Source organism: Colias croceus, chromosome 15, assembly GCF_905220415.1.
Source record: "Colias croceus chromosome 15, ilColCroc2.1".
NCBI classification, from domain to species: domain Eukaryota; kingdom Metazoa; phylum Arthropoda; class Insecta; order Lepidoptera; family Pieridae; genus Colias; species Colias croceus.
Genome location: NC_059551.1, coordinates 9190449 through 9207909, shown reverse-complemented (window position 1 = coordinate 9207909; position 17461 = coordinate 9190449). Strand labels below are relative to the sequence as shown.

Here is a 17461-nt window from a genome sequence, read left to right as displayed (position 1 = left end):
TAAACGGCTCCATGACGGTTTCGAATTAAAAGGGCCTACTCACGATTCAATTTCAGTAACAATCTGCTGACACAATCTGCAGTGAGCTGACAGATTGTGTCGTGAATAGTATAGTTGAGGGCACGTTGGGGGCGTAACCCAACATGTTGCGTATTGGATCGGCGCGGAAGCAACCCGACAAATTGTCTCAGCAGATTGTGTGCGTGTTGAAACGTGAGTATTGTGATTGCCCCAATCTCGGCTCAATCGCGCTGCGCAGTAATCGCAAAATGGCGGTTTTGAGATAAACGCGGGAAAGACATTTTTACATATTTGAGGAAGATGTTTATATTTTATAGCCGTTTATACTTTATAGCCCTTGAAATCTATCAATAAAATTGGAAAAAATACAAGCTTTACAAAGATAATTATCTTATATTTCATAAATTAGTATATCCATTAATAATGCGTATTATTGCGTTGAGGTTTAGCATCAGGCCAGGCATCAACGTGACGTGCACACGTTGTGGCAAGCAATCGCGGAATGAAATTGTATCAGCAGATTGAGGGTTGGATGAATCGTGAGTAGAGAACGCTCAATCGCGACTTCAACAAATTGTGTCAGCAGATTGTGGGTTGTGTTGAACCGTGAGTAGGGCCTTTAAGTTTGGAACCTATTGAACCTTTGAATTTTGAAATATTTTTAAATAACACAGTTAAATAGTATGAAACACAGTATGAAAAGATTAAGTTTCCTAAAATAACACTATTATTTATGCACTTTATTATAAATTAATTTTTAATGTTACATCACAATGATAAATCACAAAACTAATTTACACCATCACTTAAGCACCACATCACACAAAAGAATTTGATAATTCTTACTAAACAATCAAATTCTAAATTAAAAACGATATTTGTTGTGACGACGTCCCACTAAGTTTGATCGCTGACCATCTCCGTGAAAGCTCCAAGCAGCTGACGATGGATATGAGGTATAAATTACATCTTGAAGGCCATTTCTATACTTACGATTATTAGACGGCAAATCCTAAGTATAAAATAAAATTGATTAATTTCTTTCCATTAAAATCATGCCAGAAATTAAATAGAATAATTAATACAAATACGATTAATAAAATTGTATACCTGTTTTGCCAAATCTGGCTTATTTTCTTTTATGACATCTCCAATTTGACCATTTACATGTGCAATGTCCATCTTCTGATTAATAGGTTGATTATTAGCATATGAATCACCGCCCGTTTTCTCTACGGGGATATGATTAAGTTGTTTTGATTCCTTATTAATGTTCAATCGTCTATCAGACTGCGAGGGACCTTCGACGGGTACCTTAACACTTTGTTGTGTAAACGATTGAGAACCTTTGTATTGGTTATAAATTTGCTGCAATTGACTTCTACTTGGTGTTTGCCCAACTGGCTTATTGCCCATTAGAGACGTCTTACTAACAGTCGCCTTTACATTGGAGTATTTGGCTTGATTGGTTTGTAAAGGTTGAGGAGACAATGTTTGTGGCAGCGTTGGTATGGGTTGATGGTACATATTAGCTGGAAGCTTTTCCACTGGCTGTCCAAGAGTGTTGAAGTGAGCTGGATCCATATTTTTACGGTTAAGATTATTGTAAATTTTTTGATGTGTCGTATCAACGGGAAATATGGGTTCTTTGTAGGTTTGAGGTGTTATATTCTGTTGATTAGATGATTGAGACTGTGGCTGCGACATAACTAAGTCTTCGCGAACTGTTGCTAGACTTGGTGGTGTAGTGAGAGCACCCGTATTTGGGTCAAACATTTGTTGGGGAGCTGATTGCGGCAATGTGTTTTGCTGAGTCATTTGAGGATTTGCAACCGCTTGGTAAATTTGTTGATTATTCGCAGGAATTGCGTTCGGTTGTTGTTGATATGCTGCCATTGATTGGTTATTCGGTTGAGTTGATTGCATTAAAGTTTGTTGATTGTTCATTTGTGTCTGATCCATAATAACGTTACTTTGAACTTGATTTGCAGGACCTCCTTGATTGGATATCATTTGACTTTGCGGTGTGATCGTATTTTGTTCTGGCTGTGTGGGTAATAAATTACCCGGCTTTTGGAAGATTTTACCGAGATTTTCATTATTGTTCATCATTTTCTGCATTGTATTCATAGCCGCTTGCTGTTGATTTGCGGGATTCATTTGAATTGCAATGGCCATTGGATCGAAGCCCAAGTCACCGCCTAAACCTTGCATTACCCCTGGAAACATTTCATTGAATTTTCTTATACCTTGATTATGTTGTCCGTAATTAGGTGTTTGTTGCGGTAATTGAGCTTGTTGCATTGGATTTGTTTGTTGCGTTGGATTAACTGATTGCATGTTCGACATTCTATTTGCAATATTGGCGGCATAGACATTCTGCTCATTTGGATCGATGTTTTTACCATACGATTGTGCGGGGTTATTAAAGTTACCATAATTAGGCATTGATAAAGGTGTCACTCCAACTTTTCCATGGGGTGATTGAGGAGCGTCAATGAGCATCGGTTGCTTTAGTTGATTGCCTTGTTGTTGCTGTGGCGCTCCTACAATAGACTCCCCGTTTATCATATTCATAATTTGAGGACCCATCCCTCCTAAATATTGCTGATGCTGAGCTGTACCTGGCATTTGGGAATTTTGCATTATCTGAGGATTTTGCATCATATTATGTTGATTTTGCATCTGATTGGATGGTATCATATTATTATTCGTATAATTTTGATTCGGGGGAACTTGGTTGTAAGAGTTCAAACCTTGTTGCGTTTGATTCAGACCCATTTTTGCACCCATTTCGTTATTCATAATTGTGTTTGCAGGACTAATGGTTTTAAGATCATGGTAAACCTCCTGGACCACCGGTTGCATTAATTTTTCATTTAAAAAGTTATAAGTATCAGCGTACAGTTTAGGTGGATTGCAACGACCCATGCAAGAATAGGGAGCCTGTTGTGAATAGGGCTCTCCACCTGCAACCCCGTTATACCCGCATCCGTGCCCATGGCAACAGCCGTGTCTATAACCTCCCTGTTGTACAAACGGCGATGCCATTGAGTTATTATGTTGATTTGAATTACCAAACAATTTTCCCATGCAACCGCTGTAATAAAAAAATATACTTTATAATTATTGTATCAGTGTATTACTAGGTATTAGTTTACATATTGTATAACTACTTACCAGTCTGCACTCTGTAACTGATTTACAACGCTCCCTAATTCGCTTAATATCTTTTGCTTATTTAAAGTCATTGCCTAATTTCCTGAAAATTTTTATTACTTTCAAAATTTTGATTTCAAAATAATGTATTTTACATCCAAATGATAATTGCCAAATAAGTCTTTTGTTATTTTTTAATCATAATAATAAAACTTATTTTTCAAGCCATGTTTCCAGCTGTTATAGACGAAAATATAATATAATAAGCCTATTAAATTAATAAATATTTAGACTTCTTCATTTCATTTTTATCGTTATATTCTAATTGCTGAATTAATGTAAAACGTTGTTTTATTTTTCATTTTTTTTTACATAATTTTGATTTGTAACATATTATATTAGTACAAGTATCCGAATGGGTTCAAAGTCAAACTGACTGATGACGTCAAAGTTCAACTTGAAAGTTGAAACTTGAAAATTGAAACAATAATCATTCTGTGCCTGCACCTAGGTTGCTCGGGGTCACGTACCTATTTTTATTTTTTTAAATTAAATTTCTATTTTGGCTTTTATCAGTGCCTGATAAGTTATATCTTTATTAATTTAACTGTTATCAGTGTAATACTTCAAATTCTGTGCAAAGGATTCACTAAAGAGTGTTACATTTTCCGTGTAGATATAACTTCGCATTAATAGCGGTACAAGCAGTCGTCGCAGTTCAACGTTGAGTAACCGAGGTAATTATAAAAACACCAAAATGGGTAGAAAAGTTTTCGTAGTTGGTGTTGGAATGACTAAATTTGTTAAGCCTAGTCCAGACAGAGATTATCCCGAGCTAGGCAAGGAGGCCGTTTTAGCTGCCTTAGCTGACGCCCGTATCAAATATGACGACGTACAGCAAGCTGTCTGCGGCTATGTCTTCGGCGACTCGACTAGCGGTCAGCGCGTATTGTACCAGGTCGGCATGACTGGTATCCCGATTTACAATGTGAATAACAACTGTTCGACCGGCTCTAATGCTTTGTTCCTCGGTAAGCAACTCATTGAAGGAGGCATATCTGATGTCATCCTCGCCGTTGGATTTGAGAAAATGGCTCCTGGTGCTTTGGGAGGGGGCGCTTACACGGACAGAACAAATCCAATGGACAAGCACACATTAAAAATGGCAGATCTGGCTGAACTCACAGGTGCTCCAATGACCGCTCAATATTTCGGTAATGCTGGGCTTGAGCATATGAAGAAGTATGGCACCACTGAGGTGCACATTGCAAAAATCGCAGCGAAAAACCACCGCCACGGAGCAAAGAATCCGCGCGCGCAAGGCAACAGGGAGTACACAGTTGAGGAAGTATTAAAATCCCGTAAAGTGTATGGTCCCCTCAACAAGCTCGCTTGTTGCCCGACAAGTGACGGTGCCGCCGCTGCTGTCCTCATGTCTGAGGAAGCCGTAATCAAGTACGGCCTGCAGAGCAAAGCTGTAGAAATTATTGGTATGGAGATGGCAACAGACACGGAAAGTGTGTTCAAGGAAAACAGTTTAATGAAAGTTGCTGGGTCTGATATGACTAAATTAGCAGCCGAGCGTCTCTATGCCAAGACTGGTATTTCTCCGATGCAAGTAGATGTTGTAGAATTGCATGATTGCTTTGCTACCAATGAACTGATCACATACGAAGGGCTTCAGCTCTGCAAGGAGGGAGAGGCAGGCAAGTTCATAGATGCCGGAGACAATACTTATGGCGGCAGAGTTGTTGTCAACCCCAGTGGTGGACTAATAGCCAAAGGTCATCCCTTGGGAGCAACGGGACTAGCTCAATGTTCCGAACTTGTGTGGCAACTGCGAGGGGAAGCCGGCGATAGACAGGTTCGTTAAAATTTCTAATGGTTGTCGGTGCAAGACATGTGACTGTAAACTGCTGATTACACCACTCAATACTACATAGTGTACATACCACTGTGATATAATTGTTTTACTTGGTTGCCAGTAAACCTGTATTGTACTCAATGTGTATCATGCCTACATTACATCAGAAATATGTGTACCATTAACTTGTAGAAACTTCTTTGTAGTGGAATTCAATAACGAAAACTGTGGTTGTTTCTAAATTGACATTGGTAATAGGGTTTACACAAATATTTCATTGAACATTTCCTGTGATATGTAAAATTGTATTATTGTCCGTTGTGTAGTTTCCATTTTCCTCTTTGAGACTGTACTGTATTATTTTGATATGTTCTTATAGATAACTTATGATACCATTGTATATAAGGACATTGCACCTAAAATGATAACATACTCGCTGATAAACAATGTTTTTCATTGCTGTATTTTATTATTTTCTGCAATGTTACAATCTTCACGTTACAAAATTACATACCATAACCTTTATGACATGAGAATATATAAATGAATACCTACATATTATTTACAATGCTCACTTTCAAGGTTTATTGTCTCGATATTTCGATGTTATTTCATACAATATAATGTTTATATCTATTGTGTTAATTTTTCCTGTTGCCCGGCTTATAAACTCAGTTTAATGTTTGCAGGTACCTCGAGCGCGTATTGGTCTGCAGCATAACTTAGGTCTTGGAGGAGCAGTAGTCATCACAATGTACCGCAAGGGATTCCAGAATGCCAGCCCTAACCAGGTTGCAGCCATCACTGACAACCCTGAAGGGTTCAAAGTATTCAAATACATGAAAATCTTAGAGGAGGCGATGCAAACAGATGAGGAAAAACTCATCGAAAAGGTCAGAGGAATCTACGGATTCAAGGTCAAAGGACCCGGCGGTCTCGAGGGATACTGGGTGATCAACGCCAAGGAAGGCAAGGGGAAAGTCACGTACAACGGCAAAGAAAAGTGTGACGTCACATTCACAATCAACGATGACGATGTCGTCGACCTGATCTCCGGTAAACTGAACCCGCAGAAGGCATTCTTCCAAGGGAAAATCAAGATCCAAGGAAACATGGGACTCGCGATGAAACTGACAGACTTACAGCGCACGGCGGCAGGCAGAATCGATAAGATCCGATCCAAACTGTAAATACCGCTTGGAACCGGTTTTAACCAGCAATTACCGCTAAAATCTGGGCTACGGTGCGGGCATGGGCATTTAATTGTAAATATTTTCACAAACTTAGTACATGTAGAGTAGTATGTGCATAAGGTTTATCCAAATGTTTATAAATCATTCCATTTTAACACGAAATGGCATTATGAATTATGATGGTATTGTTGTTGAGATATATTTTATAAATTAAATATTTTATATAAGATTGGCGTTTTTGTTTATACCATCAAGTAGCAGAGTATGATGTTGCAAGTTTCGACGATCGTAGAGCGTTGCGTAATACGAGTTTCCTTATTACACAAATCCCAAGTATTAAGTTGTGAATTAATTATAAAGTTATACCTAAATGATTATTTGCAAAAAATATTTCTATTTGTGTGCTAAATATGCAAATTAGCATTTTATTGGGTGGATTTTTCCACAGTTTTAACAGTGGATTGAGTTAACTGAAATAATTTCAATATTAATTACTGACAAGTTTAATTTCTCTTTGTACTAAAGTAAAACATTTTGTGTCTCTTGAAGATTTGTTTGTTGGAGAGGTCAAGAAATGAGCGTTTGCGCATTGAGGTCATCTCGATATCTTTACCAACTTGTTATTGTATTGTGAGTTAAAATTAGTCACTTTGATTTGGTGTGTGTTTGTGTGTTAATGGTTTCAAATTGGCGAAATTATTACAAATTTAATTAATGTAGGTAATAAACGTAAAGTGTCCAATCTTCATCTAAATTTATTTAGGTATATTTTCTTAATGATCGACTATTTATCCACACTAATATTATAAAGAGGAAAACTTTGTTTGTTTGTTTGATTGTAATGAATAGGCTCATAAACTACTGGACCGATTTTGATGAAATTTGGCACAGACAGTCTTTAGACCCTGAGAAAGAACATAGGCTACCTTTTATTGCGAAAAATGTACTACTGGCGAAGCCGGGGCGGACCGCTAGTTTAGAATATAATTCTAAAATACAAAATTTTGCGTTCCTTAATTCCTATACTTTCCATCCTAGAAAATATATAGATCACTTAATTAAAGTTATTTATACTTTGCAATAATTGTATTTAGGTAAATGCCTTGTAAGGCATATTTGGCAATTTGACTAACGAATTTTAGTTTTTTCTTACACTTACCTAGCCAATTTTGTATGATAATTTATTTAAATAAACCGGTATACCAAACCAACCACAAATAGGGCGAGGTAGGTAAACCTACTGACCTACCACACCACACCATACATATTATGTAGGTATGTCCTAGTTAATTAGGTATACCTAAATCTAAAGCTTTTAAAGCTTTCTCGATTTCACTGTAAGACAACAAACAATCATTAAAATCGGTCCAGCCGTTTAGCAGGAGTTCGGTGACGTATCAAATCTAATCAATGTGTTACTCTTTTTTATAGACAAGCTGAAGCGAATGAACCTTTTGATTTTAGTAGTAACTGTAGACTGTAGTTGCAAAACATAATATGCTCTGCCATGGCTCTACCTGTGTCTTAGCTGTCTGCTCACCGTACTAAAACAGGAAGGTCTGCATTATGGTCTGCATGGTGTAATTTAACAGGCAAATACCTAAAATCATCCTGAATGATTTGTAGAGTAAAACAAAGTTTTTCCTTTTACTTATTATCAGAGTTCAATATCTTTATAACTTGATAAAAACATGTGACAAATTGTAAGATTATTCACTATAATTATCTTGTAATTTTATTCAAGAAAATAAACAATTAGTAGATTACGATTTTTCTCCTCCAATTAATAGCTAAAATGAATTCATATGAATATCAAAATTTGTATAAATAAAAGACGTGTGAACGTTCGCTGATTGTATATTTAATGGATTCCTAATCTAATTTTTTTTAATTAAATAAGAGCTTGCAAAATATTACAAATAATACAGAATTGATGAGTAATTCTTTTGGTTTCGTTTATCATTTTCTCTACATTTGGACCTACAAGTTACTTCTGTATGTAGTGCAGTCACTCCCAAAAGGCTTAGAAATTTTCAAGTTCCTTTTTTGTTTTGTAACCATGATTAATGAAATTTGTGAAACATTGCCTTTACATAAATATGGATTTCATTAATTTGTTTTATTCCCTTTCAAATGCGTTTTTCATAGAGAATTACTTCATACTTGCGTACCTAAGATATTTACACGATGGTAAACCCATGAATTATTGGCAAATAAACAAGGAAGGAAGCCCGGATGCTTACGTAGGTAAATCAAGAATCAAGGGGACATAAATGAGGAAGATCTGTACATGAGAAATACATATTATTTGTAATGATTTATGACTTCGAGCGTAATTAATAACGTATATTTTTTTGTTTTACACAAAATCAAGCAAAAGCAACGGATTTTATTGAAATTTCATAAATATACTTTGTTACTAACTAGGTACTAGCTATCTAAATACCTAAATTAATATGTTTAGCGAAAGTTTATTAAGGCATCTAGGTATACTAATATTATAAAACTGAAGAGTTTGTTTGTTTGAACGCACTAATCTCGGGAACTACTGGTCCGATTTGAAAAATTCTTTCGGTGTTAGATAGCCCATTTATCGAGGAAGGTTATAGGCTATATTTCATCACGCTACGGGCAACAGGAGTGGAGCCACGGGGGTGAAACCGCGCGGAGCAGCTAGTACGTAATAATTTTGTAATTAGAAATTCGTCAGGTACCTAATTAAAATTATTAATTCGCAATCTTATATTTTAGAAGGACATATTAAAATCGAAATATTTAATAACTAAGCTGATAGTGTTTGTAAAGATTTAATTAAATAACCTGAGACGGTCTGATATTATAGTAAGTACAATAATCAAGCATCGTTTCTCTTTGCAACTGAGTTCGTACAAGGTAACATAACTTTAATAATAATCGATTATAAGTAATTGTACCTACATACGTAGCTACATTATTGAATTTTATTTTGAAAGTTTAACTAATGAAATATATTGCCACCTTCAATTAATGAAATGTATTGCCACCGTCATTCGTCAACCATCTAATATTATATTGATATGACATCTATCCCATATAATATACTAGCTGCTCCGCGCGGTTTCACCCCCGTGGCTCCACTCCTGTTGCCCGTAGCGTGATGAAATATAGCCTATAACCTTCCTCGATAAATGGGCTATCTAATACCGAAAGAATTTTTCAAATCGAACCAGTAGTTCCCGAGATTAGAGCGTTCAAACAAACAAACAAACTCTTCAGCTTTATAATATTAGTATAGATTAGGCTGCTGTACACGGGTAGAATAAACGGTATGGTAGAGTGAACTAGCATACTACTCTACCAGTTTTAGTAGAGTAACTGACCAAATTTAAGTAGGTACTCTGCTCTACCAATGGTGTCTACATTAGTATAGTAAGTAGTAACTGTAAGTAGGATAGTTAGTATACTCTACCACTCTACTCTACCGTTTACTCTACCCGTGTAGAGCTACCATTGTATACTTACTAGACGGCTCTTTATTGTAAAACAAATAGGTACATAATATTCAAAATAGTTAATCATTTATAACCTTAGGACGGGTTCACAGTCTGACCTCCGTATTTAATTGTATGAGAATTAACATTGTGTGGAAATGACGATAGACTATAGCTAATAAAACGTATACTTAGGTAGGTATATGGCGTGTATTTTATGTCAGATAATATTAAAATTAAAATAAAAATTCAGAAACTTCGTTCTTTTTGGAAGTAACTACATAAATAAAATAAATAAATTGGAAAACCCTCTTAAAGGATATAACTGAGATTTTTACACTTACAGTTGTGTAAATTTACAAAGATGCTATTTAGTACTAATCATTTATCATTACATCTATTTAACCCTCAACTACCTGACCGGAGTCTCTCAGACTCCAGCAGTGTTATTTTTGTCTATATCTTTGCAAGCAAGTGTCCTTGTACAGTGTGCGCCCGTGTACCTTCGCCACTCTACCCGCAGTACCAACGCAGTACCGCCACAGATTAAGTATTAGTTACTACGTAAAGTACCGCTCCTGCACACGTCGAGGTCATACGCGCGCGCGCTCTGTTTTGGTGAGTAAAAAACTATGTCGTGGAGTCTGAGAGACTCCGTAGGTAGTTACGTGACTTTTTCATGAAACTTGTTTTTTTTGTTTTAGTTCAAAATGACCTCGAATGATAAAAATATTGAGCGTTGGTTGGACGAGGACCTTTCCTCGAATGAAGAAGAATGTTTTAATGAACAGTGCAGTGAACACGAGGAAGATATTGAAGAAAATTGTGTTCTTCCCTGAGATTCTGCATCGGATACAGAGATCGAAGGTGACGAAGTTGTAGACGTACCAGAAGAGCGGGCTTCTTCGCAACTCTCGGGCTCGGTTCCAGAATCCTCTTCATCAGCTGACGATGACATACCTTTGAAGCCTACATGCCTGCAGTGCTCGTACACGGCGTGCTCAATATGCCGGGAAAAATTGTAAAGTTTGAGCCTTGCAATTTTATAAAAAAAAATATTTTTTGCCAAAAATTTGTGTCACATTATGTTGATTAGTTACTAAACTTTAAACAATTTATGAAGAGAGTTCTTAATTTTTGTTAGATTTTTTAAAGATCTCATTTAATAAAAGTGTAAAACTTTTGAAAAAATTTTGCTTACTTTAAAAAAAAGTGTAGTTTATAAGTATAAGCCATAAGGTTATATACCTATATTTTTTTTACTTTTAAGAAATAAAGAAGTGTTCAAGCTATAACATGTTTCTTTTAATTTATTTTAATTTATAATAGTTTTTGTTTATGAAGAGTTCAAAGTATGGGAGTCTGAGAGACTCCAAGTAGGTAGTTACGTATAAGAAATTAGGGTCAGGTAGTAGAGGGTTAAACCAAACAGTTAAGAATGTTTCCCATTAGTCTACTCAAAATAACCGCATCAAAAACGGATCACCCATTTGGGCTGATCAGCAAAACAGAACAGATTGAACAGCAATTGGGTGCTATCAGCTATGATGTCACAGACACAGAGATACACTAATATAGTACATCTCGTTTTACGTAGGGGGTGTAAAATAAAATAAAAAACCCAACTATTTATTAGATTTTATAACTCAATACCTAAATAATATTGTAAAAATGATACAACCGGTTCATATACAGGCTATTCAAGTTTTTATTGTTAGTTTGTAAAAAATGTGTTATTAATAACGCAAATATAAAAATAATATTTAATCACGACGAAACCATAAATTATGGCAAGTATACACTCAGTCACAGCAATTAATTTTACAAAGAACAATGTAGTCTATAATTAGGTATTAAATAATATTATCCAAGGCAAAGACAACGACTCGCTTAAAATATAAAAGATATTACCTATATGAAACAATATCCATTGTAAATATTGTAAATAAAGATTGACATTTTGTTTACTTGTTTGTAACGATTAAAATGAATAATTACTATTCGATTAATAAAAAAAAAATCCTATATACTGTTAGAAAGCTTGGTAAGTATGTCTTTATCGAATAAGTAATTTTTCATTCATTTTCTATTTCATTTTAGCTACTTGCATATTTGTCGCAGGATCATTTAAAAATTTTTTCTTAAATATTTCACTGAAACAGTAAACATACATGCATCCGCGCGCTGTGTTGATGAACTGCCAATATGGAAAATAACAAACTTTCACATTCCTTCTTAAAATAATCATTCATCGTAACTAAAGAAATATACCTATTGGCCTATTGGTATATAGTTAATCTAAATAAAGAATAGTAGAAAGAAGTTTTATCAATTCTATCAAGAGCTATGCGATAAAATAACGACCTTTGTACACTTTTTTATGCAAAGCGTTAAGTACATGTAGATAAATTATTTTTAAACCGGTTATTTTGTTAATCAACAAAAAATAGAAGAAGATAGTGAATACGATAATTTGCAAGATATATGAGATATTTTTCATTACATGTAGAACGGTAACTATGTATATTTTAAAGATGAAAGAGCTAATCAGATTACAGGTGCTAAATTAAAACGTGTTCATTTTTTCAATGGTATTTATTTATAGATTTTACTCTAACTTCTTAGAAATTGCAGTTTGGAAGTGGATAGATCCCGATGAAAAGTTATAAATAAAGCGGGGCTGGTTATAAACTGAAATACTTAATAACAAAAAAATGAACAACACTATACTTAAATACCTAGTTAGGTAAGTAATTTTAGAAACATACATATAATTATTTTATTTTTGTTTGCCTTGATACTATTAAAGGTCATATTCATATAAAAAGTTAAAATGATAAAAAAAAATTCCGTCTCGGTGAAGAGAAAGTTAAAACGAAAACATCAACCATCTCAACAACTACCTGTTTCAAGAAATTAGCGCCATCTATTACAAATTATACAAACCTGTTTCCTTTTCATAATGTTTGGATACGCGTACTAAATAATATCACATTATTTTAGCATGGTATCATTACAATACAGATGATATCAGATGATATGGAAATTATCTATGAAAGAACTATACAGGGTGTAATCGTTAAGTGTGCACAGGCGATTATTCCGTAACTATTACAGATATCAAAAAACTTTAAACTGATATCGAAAGTATTTAACCTAATGAGTAAAATGGCCATAATAAATTTTTAAAAATAAAACGAGAAATATCCAAAAATGTTACATTAAACGCTCCCATACATTTTATTTCCCATACATTTTGTATTCATAGCAGATTTTCGAAGTGATATCCTCATTGTGCAATACAATGAGGAGCTCTATTTACAGTTTCTAAATGAACTTCCCTTCAAATTTGCGAAGTAATTAAAGCAGAAAACCAAAAAAAGAAAGAAAAAGCTAAAATCTTTCATATTAAATGTACTAGGTTGATCCAAAAGTAATGATAATTGGGCATTAGAATCAAATGTTTTAAATATATTAATTCTAACTAAATACCTATTTTTATTGAATTTCATATAAAATCACTATCTAACTTTTCTAGAAAGAAAAGTTCGATTTTAAAATCATATTAAAAAGTAAGATCCCTTTGTGGACATAGCGCTCTTGACGGACAATTTTTTTATCGCCCGGGATTCGAACCCTTGACCTCGGTTATTCACTCATGCGTTATTTATTAATAAAGTTAAATAAAAAAAAAACATCTGATCTCTACCAATTACCAAACTCTCATAACTCTGTAATCCATTTACTGATTAGTATCCTGATTTAGAAATTAAAAAAATTTAATTATAAAATGAATCTTGGCGGGAATTTTTAATAATGGGAGAAATAAAACCGTCATCAACTTGAAATATTTTATTTTGCGACTGTAGTGGTGGCATCTTTTTCAAAGAATACATAGTGTATTAACAATCATACATTGAGATCACAGGAGTAAATCATACCCTGGCAAATCACCAATTATTACGTGCGCATTTTGTTTATATCCTTTATCTGTGGAGTTTAAAGATTACGAAGAAAACGCGCGCCATTTTTGACGATTCTACGCAACAATTTTCTTCTCGTGACTTAATATAGAATGGAAATAATTTAACAATATTTAAAAATAAATTGATTTCACATATAAAAATAGAACCATCATGATATATTAATAAAAGCAAGATTGAGATTAAAAAAAAATAATAAAAGGTCTATAAATGTAATATAATTTTATATCGATAAAAGATATAAACAATAATTTGCGCCTTATTTTATACTTTAGTGTAACAGCCTGGCATTCCTTTACAATGTATTACAGTTCTGTAAAACAATATTTACATATTTTGTACTCTCACTGTCTATATGATGCAGTTAAATACCTATATAATAAATTGTGTCTTTTCCTGTGATGTTTACGTAATTTTTAATGAATATATTAACCTTATTAATTAAATATAGGCTTGAAAATATTGGGATATTATGCTGTTAAGTTAATTTTAATTAATATAATTATAACTGCAAACAAGGTAATATTATTCTAAAATATAGTACATTATACAGTTTTTTAATACATATTTAAAATTTTGTATTTTTTACAGAATATCGTTAATATTAAACATGTTTGCAATTATTTTTAAATTACAATACATATTTAGGTAAGTATGTACTTTACATAAAAATTGAAATAATCGTTATTTAGACTGGCAAGAAATTTCAATTCTATAAAAAAATATAATGTGATGTCTATTGTAATATTATTAAGCACAATTAGTTTAATTTAACGATTTTTATTTATTTTTTTGCCATAAGTACTTATCATATCATACGATATAATATTTTATATTTGCCTTCTTTTTCACAGAATACAATAAAATATTTTTAGGGCAAACATTCTTAGGCCACTACCAAGAGGCCACTACCCATATTTTCCAATCCTTTAAAAATTATATTTCAATTAATTTGCGGATGGTCAAGGCTATTTTGAAAAATTATGTAAAAGAATCTATCAATATTTGATCAATATAGATAATTTTCTGTATGAATGGAAATATAATATACTGATTATATTTTGATGTAAGTAATGATAAATAGATACATTACATTTAAAGTTAAAACTATGAACCAAAATCTAGCAATTTTATACATACATATTTATGTAATTTCCTCAATTCTTAATTTTGTAAGATTTTTTTCATGTCCACATATTTCAAATGAATAATAGAAACTCTCGGAATCATAGTTTTTTGTAATAAAATGTAATACAATCTATTATTGTATAATGTAACAGTTGCGTTTCTTTTTACTATTACCTACAAATACATCTTATTCATACAGATTATGATAATTGCCAAAATAGCCTTGTCAGATAAAGTGCACATGGCCTCACTTAGCACCATTTCCACTAACAGACAGTGAGAGAAACTTGAAACTTTTCCATCGATACAATTACTACAACAACTTATTGTAAGAATTAAAGCGTTAACATATTTAACAGCCAATTATATAAACACAGCATAGACACACATTTTTATTTGTTTGTAAACACAGTCGAAAAATTGCGAGTATGTCAATTTAATTACTCGTAATTAAATCAGTCTAACATTATCTGTGTTTATACAATTAAAATGGCCAAGCCATAGTCTATGAAAGAAATATACAGAATTCCATTTTCAAAAAAGTTCCATAGATAATTAGAACCGAAATAGTTGCCAATAAATACTAAAATTATATTATATTTACATTTAAAAACTACGTTAGCCAAGCCAAAAACATCATAGCACCAAAATATATGTTTAACATGGGTACTGACAGAAAAGTTTCATTATACACACTATTTAAATACACGTACATACGTTCATTACTATTTAACGCTAAATTTTAAAATAAGTTATATAACACTCGCCTGTGGTACTTATACATACATACTATAAAAAGTAAATGGTAATTTTTTCATATTTTTTTTTCTCGAAACGTCTCTGACTAGAGATACCTCCTTAACTAAAAACTGTATTGTAACAACTACGTTATAGCACTCGTCGCTATAAAAAGAATAATGTATAAGAAAAAAACATCAAGTGTCTACATATATTTTGAGCTTTGCCAAAACAGTTCGACCGTGAAATTTCATTTCACTATTTTATCTGTGCCAGGCACAGAAGTGGGGTTGCCCACTGCCCAGCCAATAAATTGGAATCCATTAACGCAAAATATAAAAAAAATACCGAACGGTAAAAAAATGTTTATTGGTTCGAACCATTGTCTAAACTTTTTAAGTAAACTACGAAAATCACACGGCATACATATTTTCAATACGGGAGTCGCCTTACAAAAAACGCTCTCCTCAGTCACGACTATTTACAAAAAATGCTCTGTTACTGGCTAATGTTAATGCGTACTTTGCCTAGCCAACTACCCAATAGTTTGCGTGGGTACCATGACTTCTTAATGCCATTTACAATTGCAGTGATTTTTAATCCGACAGAGTTATAACGACTGCATTACGCCTACATATCGCCCTTGTCTTGTCGTTATATATATAATAATAAAAGCAGTATTGCCATAATTCTAGACTATTCTCGGAAAATTCCACGTGGAAACCCTTAATAACAAAATACGCGACTAGGACAAATAACTATCCAAGTGGAAAACAATACAAGAATATATAGAAATAAACATACTAGAAAACGATGAAACTTGTAGTTTCTTTTAAAATTAAATTATCTTTCCAATAGTGAAGTCATTTGTGAATCATGAAAAAATAGACCAGACCCAATATATCTTAAATGAACGGCAATTGTTCGCCATGAAACATACCTTTCGTAAGAAAACAAAAAATTCGTAAAAAAATACCTTCCTTGTCATTAGAACGCAAACTCATTGGGTAGATGGTACAAGCCTAACTTATAAACAATGTATTGTGATGTAAGGGAGATATTTAACCGAATATACCAAGTATTAAAGTATAAATTTTATATAGACAGAAAAATCATTACCTAGATTTAAGTCAGGCAGTGATTTCACATTAAATTATTGCTCCAAAGTACAATAAAAAATTATATACGTGTAAAGAAAAAATGCTTACGTTAAATTTCTTAATTTAGCCAAATATAATTTTATTTACAATGAGGTAGAATGCGGGATTTACTTACCCTTCATATATAATATAAATTTTGTCGGCCAGGACATAAACGTAACAATTTATATTTAATTAAGCCGATCCTATACATACTAAGATCAAATGTGATTGTACACGTATTATAAACAGTACAGCAATATTTAAAATTTGATTTATTTCCTGAATTACAACAAATTAATCTTGGATTGGAATTTAAGCGTCCTATATATACATATTATCGTATTATGGATTTGTGAAAGATTGTTATTGAGCTTCCCAGAAAATACAGATAAAAAAACAGTACAACCTTTCCAGAGGTAAGTTAATACATGTCATGAATGAGTTAATTCAAAATTATTTGGTATATCTGAGGTTTTATACAGAGTTATTTGTGTGAAATCTTAAAATATAAAATAGGTACGACAAAATAACTATATTGGCAGTCTAGTCTATGTACAAAAGAATGGGAAAGATGTAAAGTTTGTGTATAAGAATGTTATATTAAAAATAACCCTGTATAAATTATGCTTATGGTTGTAGACTTTAAAACTATTATTACATTACGTGAGTATTTTATTATTATTGAAAAAGCAGTGAGGTTACGGAAAGGTAACGGGATTACCCTGAGAATGGCACATGAAAAGATTATATGAAAACAACAGTA

At 33.1% G+C, this 17461-nt stretch overlaps 2 protein-coding genes across 2 annotated transcripts; one reads left to right on the top strand and one right to left on the bottom strand.

Moving 5' to 3' along the window:
* Window positions 1-784: 784 nt before the first annotated feature.
* On the bottom strand, window positions 785-3359 carry LOC123697865 (myb-like protein AA). The gene is made up of 3 exons (XM_045644425.1): window positions 3202-3359; window positions 1132-3121; window positions 785-1033 (listed from the first exon to the last, which is right to left on the bottom strand). The coding sequence occupies exons 1-3, from the start codon at window positions 3270-3272 to the stop codon at window positions 887-889; spliced, it is 2208 nt and encodes a 735-aa protein (XP_045500381.1). The 5' UTR covers window positions 3273-3359; the 3' UTR covers window positions 785-886.
* Window positions 3360-3660: 301 nt separating this feature from the next.
* LOC123697867 (sterol carrier protein 2) lies at window positions 3661-6464 on the top strand. Its single transcript, XM_045644426.1, has 2 exons — window positions 3661-5044; window positions 5734-6464. Exons 1-2 carry the CDS (start codon window positions 3938-3940, stop codon window positions 6232-6234), a joined length of 1608 nt encoding a protein of 535 aa, XP_045500382.1. The 5' UTR covers window positions 3661-3937; the 3' UTR covers window positions 6235-6464.
* Window positions 6465-17461: the final 10997 nt, after the last annotated feature.

What these genes read in the sequence shown, in the direction of transcription:
- LOC123697867 (XM_045644426.1), top strand. Translation starts at nt 3,938, where the DNA reads ATGGGTAGAAAAGTTTTCGTAGTTGGTGTTGGAATGACTAAATTTGTT. An exon ending in GGGAAGCCGGCGATAGACAG is followed by an intron (nt 5,045 to 5,733) that starts GTTCGTTAAAAT and finishes TAATGTTTGCAG; the next exon opens with GTACCTCGAGCGCGTATTGG.
- LOC123697865 (XM_045644425.1), bottom strand. Translation starts at nt 3,272, where the DNA reads ATGACTTTAAATAAGCAAAAGATATTAAGCGAATTAGGGAGCGTTGTA. An exon ending in CAGTTACAGAGTGCAGACTG is followed by an intron (nt 3,122 to 3,201) that starts GTAAGTAGTTAT and finishes TTTTTATTACAG; the next exon opens with CGGTTGCATGGGAAAATTGT. An exon ending in AGCCAGATTTGGCAAAACAG is followed by an intron (nt 1,034 to 1,131) that starts GTATACAATTTT and finishes TTTTATACTTAG; the next exon opens with GATTTGCCGTCTAATAATCG.